The following is a 16486-nucleotide window of genomic DNA, read 5'->3' on the forward strand; positions in this document are numbered from 1 at the left end:
CCAAAGTGTTGCTGTGACAGTGTCAGTGAGGGAGGAGGTCTCTATCTGAAGCCAGTTGGTGTTTTATAGCTCAAAAGTAATGCTTTAGGCAAGGGAAGCAGACAGTTAGTTAATGTCTACCATAGGGCATTGGTATTTCAAGTTCAGCCTACTGACATGTTGCCCCAGCAACAAACTGCTCTTGACAACTCTTTTCATTTTTGTCCCGAGTTACGTGAAGGAGAATCAAGGTTAGTGACCTTAACTTATTGTTGTCCTATTTTTTTATGTGATGTGCAGCTTTTCGAACAAGTTCTGTAGTTCTTTTGGCATTAAGGTAATAAAGATTGCATCACTTCCATGTGTATCCATGTCATACCCTTTTCCTGACAGCAGATTATTCCAGTGTTAGTCTTGCCGGTTTAACGGTCATATTTCTGACCGTGACAGAGCTTATGCAATAGTGCAAGGAAAGGCAATAGGAGTTGCATCTGAGCATCACTAAGCTGATGTAGCTTGTCACTGAATCTAACTGTTCCTCTGACTCAAGCAATAGGAAAGGTGACAGTAGACAGACGGTCATCCAAATTCTTGCATGTAGCAAACTGTGATCCTTTGTCACTTGATCACTCATGCAACTTCCAGGTATGAATCCCACCTGTCCAATTCATATTTCTATTTGTGGGGGGAATGTCGAGTTTTTGCAGAGTAACTATCAGTATTGACCTTGCATGCTACTCTGGTACAAAAACCACAATAGACATAAGTTCTCTCGTGTAAATTTGACAGCTGCTTTCATACAGGGCATCGCTTTCAGCATTAGTTTGAATTCAGTACTTTTTCTAGCGTAGACAAAACTTTTTGGTGGCAAAGCTATGTATGGCTCTGTCGAGGGCTGCTCCTTAAAAAAAACCAAAAACAATTATTACGTTCATCTGGCTTTTTTTAACCTCGTCTTTTTCCAGATAAGGTATAAAACATTCTGAAGGATCTTTCTAGATGTTTGTTGGTATTGTTTGTTTTGTTTTTCTATATAAAAGCGGTAGCAGTAACACAAAACTTAGCAAGATACCATTTTGCAATGTCTGTGGCTTGTGAAGACTTGAAATGAGTAATATATTGCCTGCTGGAAAAAGCAACCCTGAACTATTAATGAACTGACTTGACAGTTCATTATTCAATTATGTCATAGCCTCCCCCTCTTCTATGCCTAGCAGTGGTCTTTCTGCATTTCTTCACCTTTCAACTTTATAGATGTTTTCAGTATCCTCTGGAAATACTTTTTTCACTGTGTTGATACCTATTATTGCCTGTGTTCTTCATGCTTCTTGTGGTGTGACCTTGTAACCATCTCTGCATAGCATTTTAAGAGCACAGTTATCTACCATAACTTTATTTTGAAGTTACTTGTTGACTATAGCTTTCTGTAATGTCCTTGTCTTCTAGAGTTTCCAGTAAAATGTCTGGTATTTTTGCACTATTATGATTAATACAGTTTTTTTAATGTTACGGAATAAGTGACTGGTCTGATCACGCTTTTTTTTCTTTCTACATTTTCACATAAGAAAATCAAGAACAAACCTTTTCTTAGTGTTTAGGCTAATTTGTTTTCGCACAGTATTGATTTGGGTCTTTCTAGAAATTTATCCAATTAAATGTTTTTCACTTTTTCCCCAAACATTTCAGAGATTCATAACTACTGAAGGATGAAAGAGAGTAAACCAACCTTTTAAAATCAAATTCAGACATGTTTTTGCACAGTATTAAGGCATTCTGAAAATAGCTGTAACAACTATATTTGTGCGCACTAAACTTAAGCAAAGAAAGCACTTACAGTGAAAAAGAATAAATTTGTGATACGTATTAGGAAGAAAAATAAACTTCCGATAGTTTGGCAGCAGCTTATTAAAAGAAAGCAGACATGAGTCTGGGACATTATCAAAATATTCTGATAGATATTGGTTAATAGGTTGTTTTCAAACTCTTGCTAGACCTGCATGTAGGTAAACATTGGAGAGAGAGTATTCACTATTGGCCAAGAAAATCAGGTTTTATAAGTGCGTATATAAATGAAAGATATGTTGCTATGTCTCTGTGAACATAAATTTTAATTATGCTTAATTATTTCTAAATAATCAGTTGCGCAATACTTAAAAATGGATACAGCAGTTCACTTATGTTCCGTGCTGTTAAAGCCTGGGATTCCTGGTATAGCTGTCAGTTCATGTGAGCGCTGCTTGCCACAGAAACAAAACTTAAGGTAGCCAAGAATTCTTTTATCACTGTAGTAATTGTATTATACTTGCTGTGATATTGTTTCAAAAGAGGGTTTCTACATTTAAAGTTGTGCTGCAGTCAGGCTAGTAGCTTTAGGAGACTTGAACTGTATAGATCTTACACCTCATGTTCTTTTTCTCTTCAGCAAATGCTTCAAACCATTGCAGGGCATGGATGGAGGTCACATTCTAGTGAACCTGCTCAAAACTTACATACAGGCAAACCTGGAGCTGGCTTTAGCTTTGGTAAGTATTACAGTTTTTGAAAGAAATATAGCAATTCAGGGCAAATTGCAGAGTTAAAAAAAATAAAATCCTGTATTGCATTTCAACATGAATTTAAAATGAAGGTGTTTATTCTAAATAGGTTTCTATTCTTTTTTTAAAAAAAGGTTTGAAAACCAAAATTACTTTATTCCTCAGCTCAGGCAAGTTGGGTATGTGTGTAGTGTTTATAAGATTTTCTTCTTTTTTTAACTCATGTCTGTCTTAAGCTTTTTTCCTTGCCAAAGTGTCTTAGCTTTGAATAATACGGCAATCTCACATTGCCGTTTACAATGTTAAAGTAACTAAATGTAGTCATAGTTGAACTTGGTTATAAGGAAATGTTATAAAGAAATTCATCCTCATCTTGGCATATTATATACATAAAGCAAATTTAGTGGGTCAGCAGCTAGATGTTTGAAACTGAATAGGCAGAATCTTCGGACGACATCTGCTTCCTTCTCTTCCTCCATTTAATTAGCACAGCATTCTTCTTGTTTCTTTTGGTAATACATTTTATGTTACGCAGTCCTCTCTACTCCGTTTTCAATATTTTGTGGATAATTTCGTCAGAAGTAAGTGTGTGCATTGTAGGTGTTGATGAGAGAACAGTGGAGTTTTTCTCCCAGAAGAGGAAGCTGAGCTTTTTTGCTTCCTGGAGAGGCCCAGGAAGTGGTGGTTTGGGTTGTCCTCTTGTTTACACTCTTGTTTACTCTTTTCTCATAGTCTGACAACTGGCAAAATTAAAGATAGTAGAGAATTTGTGACTTTTTTTTTTTTTTAAATAGAACTTACTGATGAACAGAAAGAGTTTCAAGCTACTGCTCGTAAATTTGCTGCGGAGGAAATTATTCCTGTTGCTGCACAATATGACAGAACTGGAGAGGTAAATCTATCATAGTGTAAGGGAAAAAATAGACTTTTATCTTAACCTGCATAAAATTTAAAATGTTGATTGTGATGAATCAGAAGATGATTTTTCCCTGTCTATTTCAGTATCCTCTTCCACTTATAAAACGGGCTTGGGAACTTGGTCTTATGAATGCACACATACCAGAAAGCTGTGGTAAGTAAACATTCTTTTTAATCTGTAAAATGAAACAAAGAAAAGGCATTAGATGAGATTTTTATGTGCAATTATGGGTTCTGTATAAAATAAACAGTTGCATACTTGAATAATCTAAATTTAATCAGTAGGCAGGTTGACACATACAAGTGTTACTAGGTGTAGATGTAATCAGGAGACAAATTAGACAGATTATGATTTAGTAATTTATGACCAGATTTTCCTCCCATGATTACAACTGCCTAATGTTCCCCTGGTGCACTGTGTCGGCTGATTAGGCAGAGAAATTAGAAGGTCATATTTTGTTCTAGTCTCTGACACAGGCTGGAGCAATTTAAGAGTTTATTCCAGAAAGACAGTTTTCCAGTTTAGATTAGGTGTGGTACAGCAGTGCTTTGGCAGTGTTCAGGTACATGAGTAACCATAGAAAAAATGTAAATTATTTTCTTTTTTGCATTTGTATTACCTGAAAAAGAAGTTAGGGAAGTGTCTATAGCAGACCCTTTTTTTGGAAGACTAATCAGAGGGTGTATCTTGTATCAAAAATTTAATAAGCGAGGTTAAGGAACAAAGAGACAAAAGGAGCAATTGTGAGCACCAGATTTATTCAGCCACAAATTCTAGAGAAACTGAAGGCTGAAATAGCTGGACTACTGCAGTGTATAATCACTTGGTTATTGAATGAAAAATTGCAAGTGGCAAATTGGACACCATTGCTTTAAAAGGTCTCCAAGGGACGTCTGGGAAAATACATGCTAGTAAGCCTGATACACCATGTAAGTTAAGAGCAAGTAAGATGAAGTACAGAAATAGTGGGCACAGGTAAACATGATATGCTAGAGAGGGATTTTTATGAGAGGAAGTCATGCCTTATAAAATCATTGGAGTTCTCTGAAGTAGCTAGTAAGTGTGTGAACAAGGGATGCCTGGTTGATACAGAATGCTTGAACTTCCAAAATGAGTTTTAAAAATCATCAGGTTTCATAGTGGAAAAATTAGCAGCACAGCCTTGCTGGGTCTTGTGCTATTTGGAATATCTATAAATAAACTGGAAAAGGCGCTCAATATTGAGGTGATAGAGTTTGCTGATAATACTAAGTTATTCAGTGTAGAAAAGATGAGGTTGGTGCAAAGAGCTGCAGGAGAAGGTCATGAAACTGAGTGATTGTTAAAATGGCAAATGCAATTCAAAAAAGGAAAAGTCATGCACATGTGAAGGGAAAGAAGCAACCCGAACTTCACAGAGAAATGGTATCTTCTGAACTAGTTACTGCCTCTCAAAAAAGAGATTTTGGGGTTTATAATATATAGTTCTGTGAACGTCAGCATAATGCTCAGAAGTGGTCAAAACCGTAAAATTCAAGGTCAGAAGGGACCTTTAAGGGAATGAAGAAAAAAGCAGAAGGCATAATTCTGCCGCTGCCTGAATCCAAATTGCATTTGCCTCTTTAATTCATTATGTAGTCAGACCCTTCCATCTCAAAAGAGTATTGTGGAAATGGAGAAGGTTCCTAAAAGGATGACAAAGATTATAAAAGATGTATCTTCTGTGTGAGATGTAGCTTCTGTATGAGAAATGACTAAAATGTCAGTGTCATGGAGAGTGTGAAAAGGGATTGATAGTCTACTGTCCTTTCCAATATAACTAGAAGGCATCAAATCAAGTCAGCAGATGGCAGTTCAAAATAAATGAAAGGAGATGGTTCTACACGCGGTGTGTAGTTGATTTGTGAAACTCATTGCCCTTGGATGATATTGATGCTAAAATTCTACATAGAATTCTCAAAAAGAGACTGGGCAAATTCACGTAAGAAATGTCTGTCAAGGGTTAGCATAACAAAGGTACCAAAGAGAGGTATCTCTTTGGCTGAGAAAGTCACCTGAAGGCTGGGGAAAATATTTTTGAGGAAGTATAATTGTATCGGTTTTGTGTTTGTATGTCCTTCCCAAAGTGTTGGCTTCTGTCAGAAATGGGTTACTGAGTTGGTTGTGTGACTAATACAGACGCTTTTTTTCCCCGAAGTGCTGTGGTAGCTCAGGAGCCCTTTCTCTGTTTCCTAAGAACTCTTAATTCTCAAATGTAAAGTAGTCAAAAAATTCAAGTGGTATGTTCTTGCCACTTTGTGCAACTTGTCCCACATTAATCACACAATAACCCTGGAACTATTGTATGTAATTTTCAAATCACCCGTTACTCTTCTGACAAAACTTTATTTAAAAAGCATGCATGGGAATGTCTAATCAAACACGGTACACAATCAAATGTATGTGGGGAAATAAGTTTTTGTTAATTAATTTGTGTAAATCACTAATATGTTACAATTTAAACCCATTTTAGTAAATGAAATATTTCAACTGTAGGTGGTCTTGGCCTTGGCAGTTTTGAAGTATGCCTTATTACGGAAGAGTTAGCTTATGGATGTACAGGGGTTCAAACTGCCATTGAAGCAAATTCCCTAGGGGTAAGTTCTTACTTTTCTTATGTCCCTTAAACTAGAATCTGTGCACTGTAAAACGATGGATTAATGGTCTAAATATTTTCTTCCAGCAAATGCCAGTAATCATTGCAGGAAATGAGCATCAGCAGAAAAAATACTTAGGCAGAATGACAGAGGAACCAATGATGTGTGTAAGTATAACTGCTACACGGTAGAATGTTCCTAAACCATATTAATCAGTATTACTCCTTTCCCTCCTCCCCTCCCACCCCCCCAAACACTGACATGTACTCACAACTTAGCCCATTTTGGTTTGTAAATAAACAGTGGCATTTGCTGAAAGTCAGGGAATAGCTAATGAGATGCATTCAATAAGCCAATAGAAGATATTACTGGGAAAATTGTCTCCATCCTAAGTCACTTACCAAAAATTAATAACTTTTATATCCCTTTCAAGAGGGGGTGTAGGCATTTAAGAAAAATACAAGATTTGTATAAGGAGAAACTCAATTTGGATGGGAATTAAACTCTATTTGTGATCTTAATTACTATATAAGCAGTACTTGTTACATAGAAAGAAGTAAAGATTCATGTACAATGCATTAAAATTTGAACAACTAAGCCTCATAAAATGAAGAACACAGTAAACATAAAATGCTATTCAGTGCTCTTGTTTTCAGATTTTAAAGATCCTCAGCTTTCACATCAGAGTTTGTGAAGCCCGAGGAAGTAATGACTTATGGGTTACAGAACAGTTCTGTTTGATTAAAAGACAATTTTATGTATTATTACGGATTTATAAAGAAAATTAGCCCATATATGTTTGGATTCTTGCTCAGACAGCTGTTGTGGGGTTTTTTGGGTTGGGTTTTGGTTTTTTGGGGTTTTTTTATTTAATGGTTTGGGTTTTACCATGCAGTTCACTTAAATGTTTTACAGATCAGTTTGATGCACATAGTCTGCAATAATTTGTGGTTGCCTAAAAATAGAACTTTTATTCCTCAAGGTTTTGCATTTTATTTTCTTTTAGGCTTACTGTGTAACAGAGCCTGGAGCAGGCTCTGATGTGGCTGGTATAAAAACAAAGGCTGAGAAGAAAGGAGATGAATATGTTATTAATGGTCAGAAGATGTGGATCACAAACGGTGGGAAAGCAAACTGGTGTGTTAACTGTTAATTCATGTTATATTTTCTGTAATTATGTTATATAGTGGCTTCTCCCCCACCCCCAAAGTTAAATTCTTTAAAGATCTGTTATAAATCTGAATGTTCATTGTGTTTCAACACACTACAGTTTAATCTCTGACCAGTTTATCAGGATGGGATATAAGAATGCAGTCTCAGTGCTATGCAAAGCCTAAAAAGGAAAATGAGCGATGACATGACAACTCCTCACTCAAGAAGGTCTCTTGAATCTTGCTGCTATCAAACCAAATTAATTCTGCTTTTTCTTCAGGGCAGGAAAGCAACAGTATGATTTAACTTGCAAAGTACTCAAGAGGCTCATATTACTAGCTACCTTGCTTTGTAGTTGCGGTGATTGAGATCAGTTGCTTCTGATTCTACTAGAAACACCTCTCACTTCTATGAAGCTAGATACGCTGTTGTGGTGTTACATTTTATTTTCTGAAGGGAAGACATTTTCGAGCTGTTAAAGAATCCAGATACTGCTGTGGTCTCTATGGACACCTCTTTCACTGTATCTCACATCACACTCATTCGCAACACACATTCTTCTTAATTCAAGTGGAAAAACTTTATACGTTTATCCAAAAGCTGAATTTTCTAGTTATTTATTTCCTTGTTCAAGGCAGATCCATCAAAGACAATCTACCAGATCTCTTTTGACATTACCCGACACCATAAATGTCATTTACAACTGTTTAATTTCTAAGAGAAATATTTACTTACAACTTACACTTAGAAGAATAAAGTTAAGAACTTTGAAATCAGGTGATAACATTTTGCATGCAAGAATGTATTTCCTAAGCATTAATTTTTATGTATGTGCTGTGAATAGGTTTCTTTTGTACTATTCATGAAGCTGATAATATCATAAAGACTTAAAATACATGGAAAAGGTGGAGAATCTTTGCATGTTGCATGTTAATCTGAAGTAATTTTATTAAATGTTATGACATCTTGAATCTTTGGAACTTCCTCTCTCTCGCTCCTTCTTAGTTTATTTTTGGGAGGGGCAAGAAAAAAGGCTTGTTAAGTTACAGATAGAATTTATTATATGGTAGAAATGCACATAAAAACATTTAAAATGTTAACTAAAAAAGTATCTGGTTGTTAATTGTGAGGATAAACTGCATCCCTCTTCTTTGTTTTACAATAGGTATTTTTTGCTAGCTCGTACCAATCCAGATCCAAAAGCTCCTGCAAGCAAAGCCTTTACTGGATTCATTGTGGAAGCAGATAGCCCTGGAATCCAAATTGGAAGAAAGGTGGAGACTATATCTTTTATTTGACAAGCCAGGAATTATTGTTCAGTTCTAAACCAATAAAGTAACAAATTACCATTAGAGAAAAAAGACTGTTATGCAACTGAACATTTTCATATGCTCATGTACAATGATCTCTTCATTTTCACAACATACAGAAACAATTCATAAGACATACTTAATTATAATCTTATTAATTCAGATAAGGAATTATTTAGAATGGACTGAAGTAAGATGACTTTAAACAGCTGCAAAAGAATCTTTGAGAACTATTTTATTGACAAGTGCCAATAAATGAGAAGTAGTATGCCTTGAAAGGATAAGAAGCAAGTTGGACAATTTTAGCTATAAATACACGCACAGTGAGCTTTAATTTTAGCTGCTGCTGGTCAAGGAAGAGGCCTTGGAGACACTGGTGCTAGTTCTCGCTTTAAAAAAAAAAAAAAAAAAATTCCTATTTTTAGTGGTAGGCCAAACTGGATGTTGAACATTAGGAAAGGAATCTGAAAACTTGAAAAGCTCATTTATTTATTTACTTGTAGTGCACCTGTACTGCCTGCATATTAGATTCTTTACTTTTTCCGCTCCCATCTCAAAGTATATAGTTGAATTAGAGAAAGACAACAAGACTGATTAGAGCTACAGAACTGATTTCATATAAAAAGAAAGTAAAATGCCCAGCTTAGACAAATTAAGGGCATGCTGGTCTGCAAGTGCAAAACTAGTATTTGTCATGTATATGGTAATTTTTACATGAAGTGTTTTGGGGAAAAAAGCATACTTTGCTTTGAGTAAACTAAAGAATGAAAACGTATTGTACCTTTGAATAATCCAATTTAGTTGCACCTCTGTAAATTTCCCTGTTCAGGAAATGAATATGGGTCAGCGCTGCTCTGATACAAGAGGTATTGTCTTTGAAGATGTGAGAGTTCCGAAAGAAAATGTATTAATAGCTGAGGGAGCTGGCTTTAAAATCGCAATGGGAGCTTTTGATAAGACCAGACCACCCGTAAGTATCAGAAATAACTTATTTATAAAATATAGTAGGAATTTCTGACTTCTTATTCTGTTCTGTATTTAATTCAGGTAGCAGCTGGTGCTGTTGGATTAGCAAAAAGAGCACTTGATGAAGCTACTAGATATGCTTTGGAGAGAAAAACCTTTGGGAAAGCAATTGTTGAAGTAAGTGGAGTGGGGGTGGGGGGAGAGAGAGGGAATATAAATAAAAGCTGTGTTTTCACACCAGATATACTACTACTGATTTTTTCAAGGTTATTCCTTGATTTTTTTCGTTCCTTAATTTTTATATTATCTCTTTGCCATTTTTGCGTTTCCAAGTATATAGGTCAGCACCATTTAAGTAAACTTAGCTATGTGGTAACTTCAGGAATTTTTCTATAATTTATCAATGATAATAGTAAAAGCAGAGAGAAAACTCTGCCCCAAAACCTGAAACTCATGTATTATCAGGACATACTTAAGTTCTTCAGTGCTAATAAACAGCGATTTTCAGGAAAGGAAAAAGCCTCTTGAGGTCTGTGAAATAAGATGCACAGTATTAATACTAATAGAATACATTGCCAATTACACCACTTACCAGTTTTAAAGAAATATTAATAAACAGCAAGGTAAATACCAGTCATAAATAGTAAAGAAAAACTTCATAATCCAGTATTTAATCCCTATGACTAAATGGATTTGAGAATTAAAAACTTGAAAGTCTAATTCGACATACAATTATGAGAGCCTGATCCATATTCTGTATTAAGAAGAGTATATTTTTCTTGGATGTCATAGAATTTTAAGTGGGCAATGTTAACTTAGTTTATTTCATCATTCATAGCACCAAGCAGTGTCTTTCTTGCTTGCTGAGATGGCAATGAAAGTGGAACTTGCTAGGATGGCTTACCAGAGAGCTGCATGGGAAGTTGATGCTGGTCGCAGGAATACCTACTATGCTTCCATTGCAAAGGCATTTGCTGGTGACATTGCAAACCAAGTAGCTACAGATGCAGTACAGATTTTTGGAGGAAATGGATTTAATACTGAATATCCTGTAGAAAAACTACTGAGAGATGCTAAAATCTACCAGGTAAGTAAAAAAGAGAATGTGATCTTTGTAGTAATGCATAAATTTTATATAAAAGAAACTAAGGGCTACTTACTTCAAATCATGATGTATACATATTAAAAAAAAAGTTTTTAGAATGAAAGCAATAATCCTTCAATTTAAAAAAAGTCATTCAAATCAGGCAAATTCTTGCATACAGAAGTCATTGCAGTGGACCAGCAACTCAACCCACATAAGAGAAATAAATTATGTGGGTTTCTCTGCCTCCCCCCCCCCCCCCCCCACCCCCCGTTCTTGGACTCTTAATTTTGAAGCTTTTGAACTCTTACCAAAAAAAACACCATAGAAAAACCTGATCAAAATACCAGTGCTTGCTTTGGTATTCTGTAAGTAGAGATGGTTTATATATAATGCTGTTCTTGAAAACCTTCAGTGATGGAAATCCCCTGACCTTCCGTATGTATCCTGCACTGGTGCCTGCCTATAGTTTAGCTTTCCTCTCAGCCTGAACACTAAAGCAGCTTCTTCACTTTTTTCCTCATAAAGTGTGGTGGGTTTTTTTTGGTTGGTTGTGTGGTGTTTTTTTTTCCTTTCTGTTTCCAGCCTCTTCATCATTTGTTGCTGTGCTCTAAACCTTCTGTTTGAAACTTTGGTATCATAAGCTGAGTAGAATACTTTGGTTGAGATATCCCCAGTATTGACTATCATGGAATGATTATCTTGCATATGTTGTATTAACAGAAGTGTGACACAACCTGGAGTGATCAGCCTTTTCTTGAACAACAAAACCCACTCATATTTACTCATGTTTAGCCCATAGTCACCCGTAATCCCGTTTTTTTTCTGCAGTGTTACTGCCAAGAAATTATTCCATGTCATGTCATGATTCTTCTATTAGCATATACTATGCTACAGTTCTTTATTCAGCAAGAATATTTTAATTTTGTTCAGCAAAACCAGTAATCTCTATCTTTTCACCTCCGTACGACATTAATAGTGACTAGGTAAAACATATCAAAATAGATGATAGCAAGAAATGCATGCGGACCATGACCTGTAATGTAGTTAGCTGTAACAGCTGTCACTCTTAAGATTCTAGGTAATTAATATTTCTCTTACAGCTGACTTTAAAATGAAAACTATTATTCTCACTAGCCAAGAATTTATGTTTCTCTATTTAAGGAAAGACAACCACTATTTTGGAATCTAAAGATTCTTAGAACTAATTGCATTCCTGTGAGTGAGGAAATGAATGATTAATTGAACTTTATTATGATTGGGCTTTTTTTCCTGCCAGGTTGCATGCTTTTCTAGAGAAAGATGGTGTGAGGGTTAGAACTTTATTTGAAAGCTGAGATAGATTTTGCAGGATCCCAGTTATTTAGATTTTCCATTACACTGATCCATCACAAATACATGGCTGAGTAGACTTTTTTTAATTGTTCAGATTAATCAGATTTAGTATTAATTTTTCTGTGTTTTTCTGTTGCACTTCATCCCCAAAAGAATTCAGGAAAGGCTTTTGTCTTTAAAATTATTTTGTCCATGTCTCTTGATTATACCTTGCACTTCACTGTGCTTTACTGTATTGCTGCCCAATTACAGATGGTATATGCTTTTGGCATATGTTTCATGTACAAAAACTTGGTTTTCCAACTTCTCTTCCATATATTTGATCTTTTTCAGTGTTACACAATTCTAATACTGTGTTTACAGGTAACATTTTTACATGTCCTTACTCTGCTCTAGGTTTCTCTGGCTACAAATCTAGGCTACTCTGGTAGAAACTCTAACTTAGTTTCCTTTCCCAAATTTGGAAAATTTCCCTCCTTTAATTGCCAGTGATTCTTGAACTATTTCCATTGGCTTATAAACCAAAACCTTTCTTGTAATTACTTAAGAAGATTGTGAGTTTTGATGTCTTTACACTGAAGTTCCATGGCTGTCTTCATCAGCAAGTAATTTAGTGCAATAGGAGCAGATTAGTAGATTGCAGGAATAGCTGCTGAGGCCCCTACAACTACACCATAAGCAGTCTGGGCAGGCTGAGTTCATAGCAAGCCTGTTTGGTCCCTTGGACTGTATGTCCCCGATGTGGATGTAATTGTGGATGTAATTGTAAGGGTCCATCTGTAGGCTTGGACCTTTTGGGATTGTCTTCATTAGGGATTGGTGAGTATTTGGTATATAGAGAAAGCAGAGCTTCCATTTCAGTTTGCTCCAAAAGGCACCTGGTATTCACAAAACACAATCTGCTTTATGAACTGGATCAACATGGGGTAAGCAGCAGCAGTCAGAGAATTCACTTTGGGAATGAACAACTTCTGAACCAAAAAACTAACGTGAACACAGGTTATAGAGTATTTATTTTCAAAAAGCTTTGTAAGGTTCTTGGGAAGGTTATTCCTGTAAGCGAATGAGAAAGTGAACTTGAGCAATTTGTCAAACCAAGTTCTGGCAGAACTGGGAGCTGAAACACTTAAACCCCTATGTTGCCTCAGCCCTCGCATTACATTGCAGTATACCTGGGGAGCATATGGCCTCCTTCGGCATTAGAGCTTCATATAGGCTTTGCTGTCTGTCTTTGACTTTGCTGCCAGCAAACAAATAGAATGGAGAGATGATGCATTTTCTTCTAGAAACAGTCTGTAAGGATACATGATTAAAAAAACAAAACAAACCCAAAACTGTACAGGAGAGAGTACTAGTTAAAAGGAAGCAATGGAAATAAATGTATCAAAGAGAACATTTGGTACGACCTTGAAAGGCTAGTCAAAGAAAATACAACACTTCCAGCACAAGTCACCTCCTCCCCTCCACCTATTGTTTTAAATCCTACTTTGTAAAACCTAAATTATGTATTTTCTTCCTCAGATAAGAAATTTTCCTCATCCTTCTTCACCCACCATGTCTCTTTATTTTCATGAGAACCTTATTGAGTTTAGATAAGAGCATCTGAGAGAACAAGACTGTCTCTTAATGTCTTGTGATTTACTCCGTTTAGCCCACTGTAGTTACTCTGTCATACTGGAATTTTCTGTTTTCTCTGTCTTTCTGCACATCCTAATCCACACTGGATTAGTGCCGTGAAGGTTTAAAAGTGTAGATCTGTTAAAACCTTTTAAAAAAAATCATCAGCTAACATTATTGCAATTCTTCTTTTCAGATTTATGAGGGAACAGCTCAGGTTCAAAGGATGATCATAGCTCGTGAACATGTTGGCAAATTTAAGGCTTAAAGAAATGCATAAAGTGTGTCTGGCGCTGCTGTAGTGTTCTGTGTTCTCATGGAAGAGGATTTTAGTACATTTCTCAATCTATTGAGATTAAAAAGGCATGGAGGGGAAAAAAAAAACCAGCCATGACTTTCCTTCAGAATCTTTTTTATTCTGTACATTATTAAGGACTACTTCTGTTCTCCCTGTCCAGTCCCTCACTTCATTCCTGACTAACAAAGCTGGTATTTTCTAAACATTCTGAATTCCAAAGTGATTGGTCGTTCAAATACAAAATGAGCAAGGAGTGAGAACCTCACGATGCAAGCAATGTTTTCTCACTATAAAATTAGATGATCAGAATGTTATTTCTGACAGTCATTGCTGCATTCTAATAAAATTTTTTTTAAGAGAAGTGTGGTTGGTTTTTATTAATTTTGCTTGTCACATCGCTTAAATTGTATTTTGGGTAAGTTGTCCAGTGTCTGAAGTATGTTAATAGCTGTACTTTAGTTCCTACTATGCTACTGCTCACAGCAGCTGAATAGTCTTTCCAGTTCAGCAGTATGAAGGCCTGCGTTGCTGTTGTCTGCATGTGTGTCTGTTCTGAGGATTTAGATACTATCTGTTGTGGTTTAACCCCAGCTGGCAACGGAGCACAACCCAGCTGTTCACTCACTCCCCCACAGTGGGATGGGGGAGAGAATCAGAAGAGTAAAAGTGAGAAAACTTGTGGGTTGAGATAAAGACAGTTTAATAGGTAAAGCAAAAGCCGCGCACGCAAGCAAAGCAAAACAAGGAATTCATTCACTCCTTCCCATCGGCAGGCAGGTGTTCAGCCATCTCCAGGAAAGCAGGGCTCCATCACGCGTAATGGTTACTTGGGAAGACAAACGCCATCACACCGAACGTTCCTCCTTCTTCCCCCAGCTTTATATGCTGAGCATGACGTCATATGATATGGGATATCCTTTTGGCCAGTTGGGGTCAGCTGTCCTGGCCATGTACCCTCCCAACTTCTTGTGCATCCCCAGCCTGCTCACTGGTGGGGTGGTGTGAGGAGCAGAAAAGGCCTTGACTCTGTGTAAGCACTGCTCAGCAGTAACTAAAACATCCCTCTATTATTAATGCTGTTTTCAGGGCAAATCCAAAACATAGCCCCATACTAGCTCCTATGAAGAAAATTAACTCTACCCTAGCCAAAACCAGGACACGATCCAATAGTAATAATACCAGTTTAAGAGAATGTGGCCTTTTGCACTGTTATACTCGCTTAAGCAAGTAAATGTTCAATTGGGATGATTCACTTCAAGTGAAAGTGTGTAGCTTTTTCTTAAGAGTGACTTACGAGACCGTGTTTATTTCAAATCCAATATATTTAAAGCTATTATTCTTTTCCATCAGTATATATACTTAACTATGTTTGCAGCAAGAACAGCCAAGAAGGAATTGTTGTGAGATTTTTTTTTTTAACCTTGGATAGACCCTTCTTGGCAGTGCTGGCAGAATGGACATTTCCTGGACTTCTTGAACAAATTACTCGGCACTGGTGGGGCTGTACCTGCAGTACTGCATCCAGTTCTAGGCTCCCCAGTACAAGAAAGCTATGCACTAAAACGGAGGGAGTCCAGCACAGGGCGACAACGATCATTAAGGGTCTGGAGCATCTGTCATGAGGAAAGGCTGAGACTCTTCAGCCTGGACAACACAAGGCTCAGGGGTAATCTTATGTATGTGCATAAATACCTGACGGGATGCAATGGAGGGTGCCAGCCTCTCCTCAGTAGTGCCCGCTGACAGGACAAGAGGCAATGGGCACAAATTAAAACGCATGAAATTCCACTGGAACACAAGAAAACACTTTTTATTATGAGGGATGTTGTACACTGGCAGAGGTTGTGGAGTCTCCATCCGTGGAGATACTCAAAACTCAACTGGACGCGGTCCTGGACAACCTGCTCTAGCTGACCCTGCTTGGGCAGGTGGGTTGCACTCGATGACCTCAAGAGCTCCCTTCAACCTCAACAATTCTGTGAATTCATTTGCAATTTTTCACCAGAATATCCTTGCCTCGCTGTGGTCTCTTTCATCCATCATCTGAATTTAGTGCTGGATGGTACAACTACTGTCATCAGGTATCAGTTTTGCAGTGCTTATGTCTTAGGTAGGCCACCTGGGAAATTAGTTCTTTAAATAAAGTGTTTAATCACTATAAATCACCAACTTATTTATCTGCAGAAGACCAATAATGCAACATCCTTTATAAGTATTTGACATACGTAAAAAATAAACCTTATTTTTGACTGTTGTATGCAAGCCAGCATTATACATATTTCTTGCATAGAATCAAAATGCTGTTCCTGCCTGGTATGGTTCTGTGGGGGCAGCATCAAGTGTTGGTAATCAAAAGCATGATCATCCTAGACAGTTTTAATTAGGAAGCAAAGGGGGTTTTTTTGAACAAAAGGACAGTTATCCTTACCTGCTCTGTGGCTAAATCCTTGGATTTGCTTTTCCATAGAACTGAGGTAACAGAAGGAAACTGAAGCTATTTCTAAATGTCCTGTTTGCTGTGATGCAAGAAAGCACACAGTTGGAGTTGGCGCGCTTCAAATTTACTCCCTCGCCTGTTCTAAAATAACCTTTCGTTGTGGCAAGCCTGAACGTCTTCGTATATACGCGAGGCTCGAGGGGGGGGGCCCTCCCGCGGGCCCGCTGCGGGTTCCCGGGC

General features: G+C 37.1%; 2 protein-coding genes across 2 annotated transcripts in view; both read left to right on the forward strand.

Annotated features, from left to right (window-relative positions):
• Positions 1-2385: 2385 nt before the first annotated feature.
• On the forward strand, positions 2386-14168 carry ACADM (acyl-CoA dehydrogenase, C-4 to C-12 straight chain). The gene is made up of 11 exons (XM_009320589.1): positions 2386-2501; positions 3308-3405; positions 3516-3585; positions 5947-6047; positions 6134-6214; positions 7054-7184; positions 8365-8473; positions 9339-9479; positions 9557-9652; positions 10314-10562; positions 13708-14168. The coding sequence occupies exons 1-11, from the start codon at positions 2405-2407 to the stop codon at positions 13777-13779; spliced, it is 1245 nt and encodes a 414-aa protein (XP_009318864.1). The 5' UTR covers positions 2386-2404; the 3' UTR covers positions 13780-14168.
• A 532-nt stretch (positions 14169-14700) lies between these two features.
• The window catches only part of RABGGTB (Rab geranylgeranyltransferase, beta subunit), a 15172-nt gene continuing 13386 nt past the window's right edge, over positions 14701-16486 (forward strand). The window contains exons 1-2 of the mRNA XM_009320673.1: positions 14701-14741; positions 15815-15890. Of these exons, the coding sequence (XP_009318948.1) occupies positions 14701-14741; positions 15815-15890 (117 nt within the window). The remainder of the gene's footprint in view (positions 14742-15814; positions 15891-16486) is intronic.

This window comes from Pygoscelis adeliae, unplaced genomic scaffold, assembly GCF_000699105.1.
Source record: "Pygoscelis adeliae isolate BGI_AS28 unplaced genomic scaffold, ASM69910v1 Scaffold402, whole genome shotgun sequence".
NCBI classification, from domain to species: Eukaryota; Metazoa; Chordata; class Aves; order Sphenisciformes; family Spheniscidae; genus Pygoscelis; species Pygoscelis adeliae.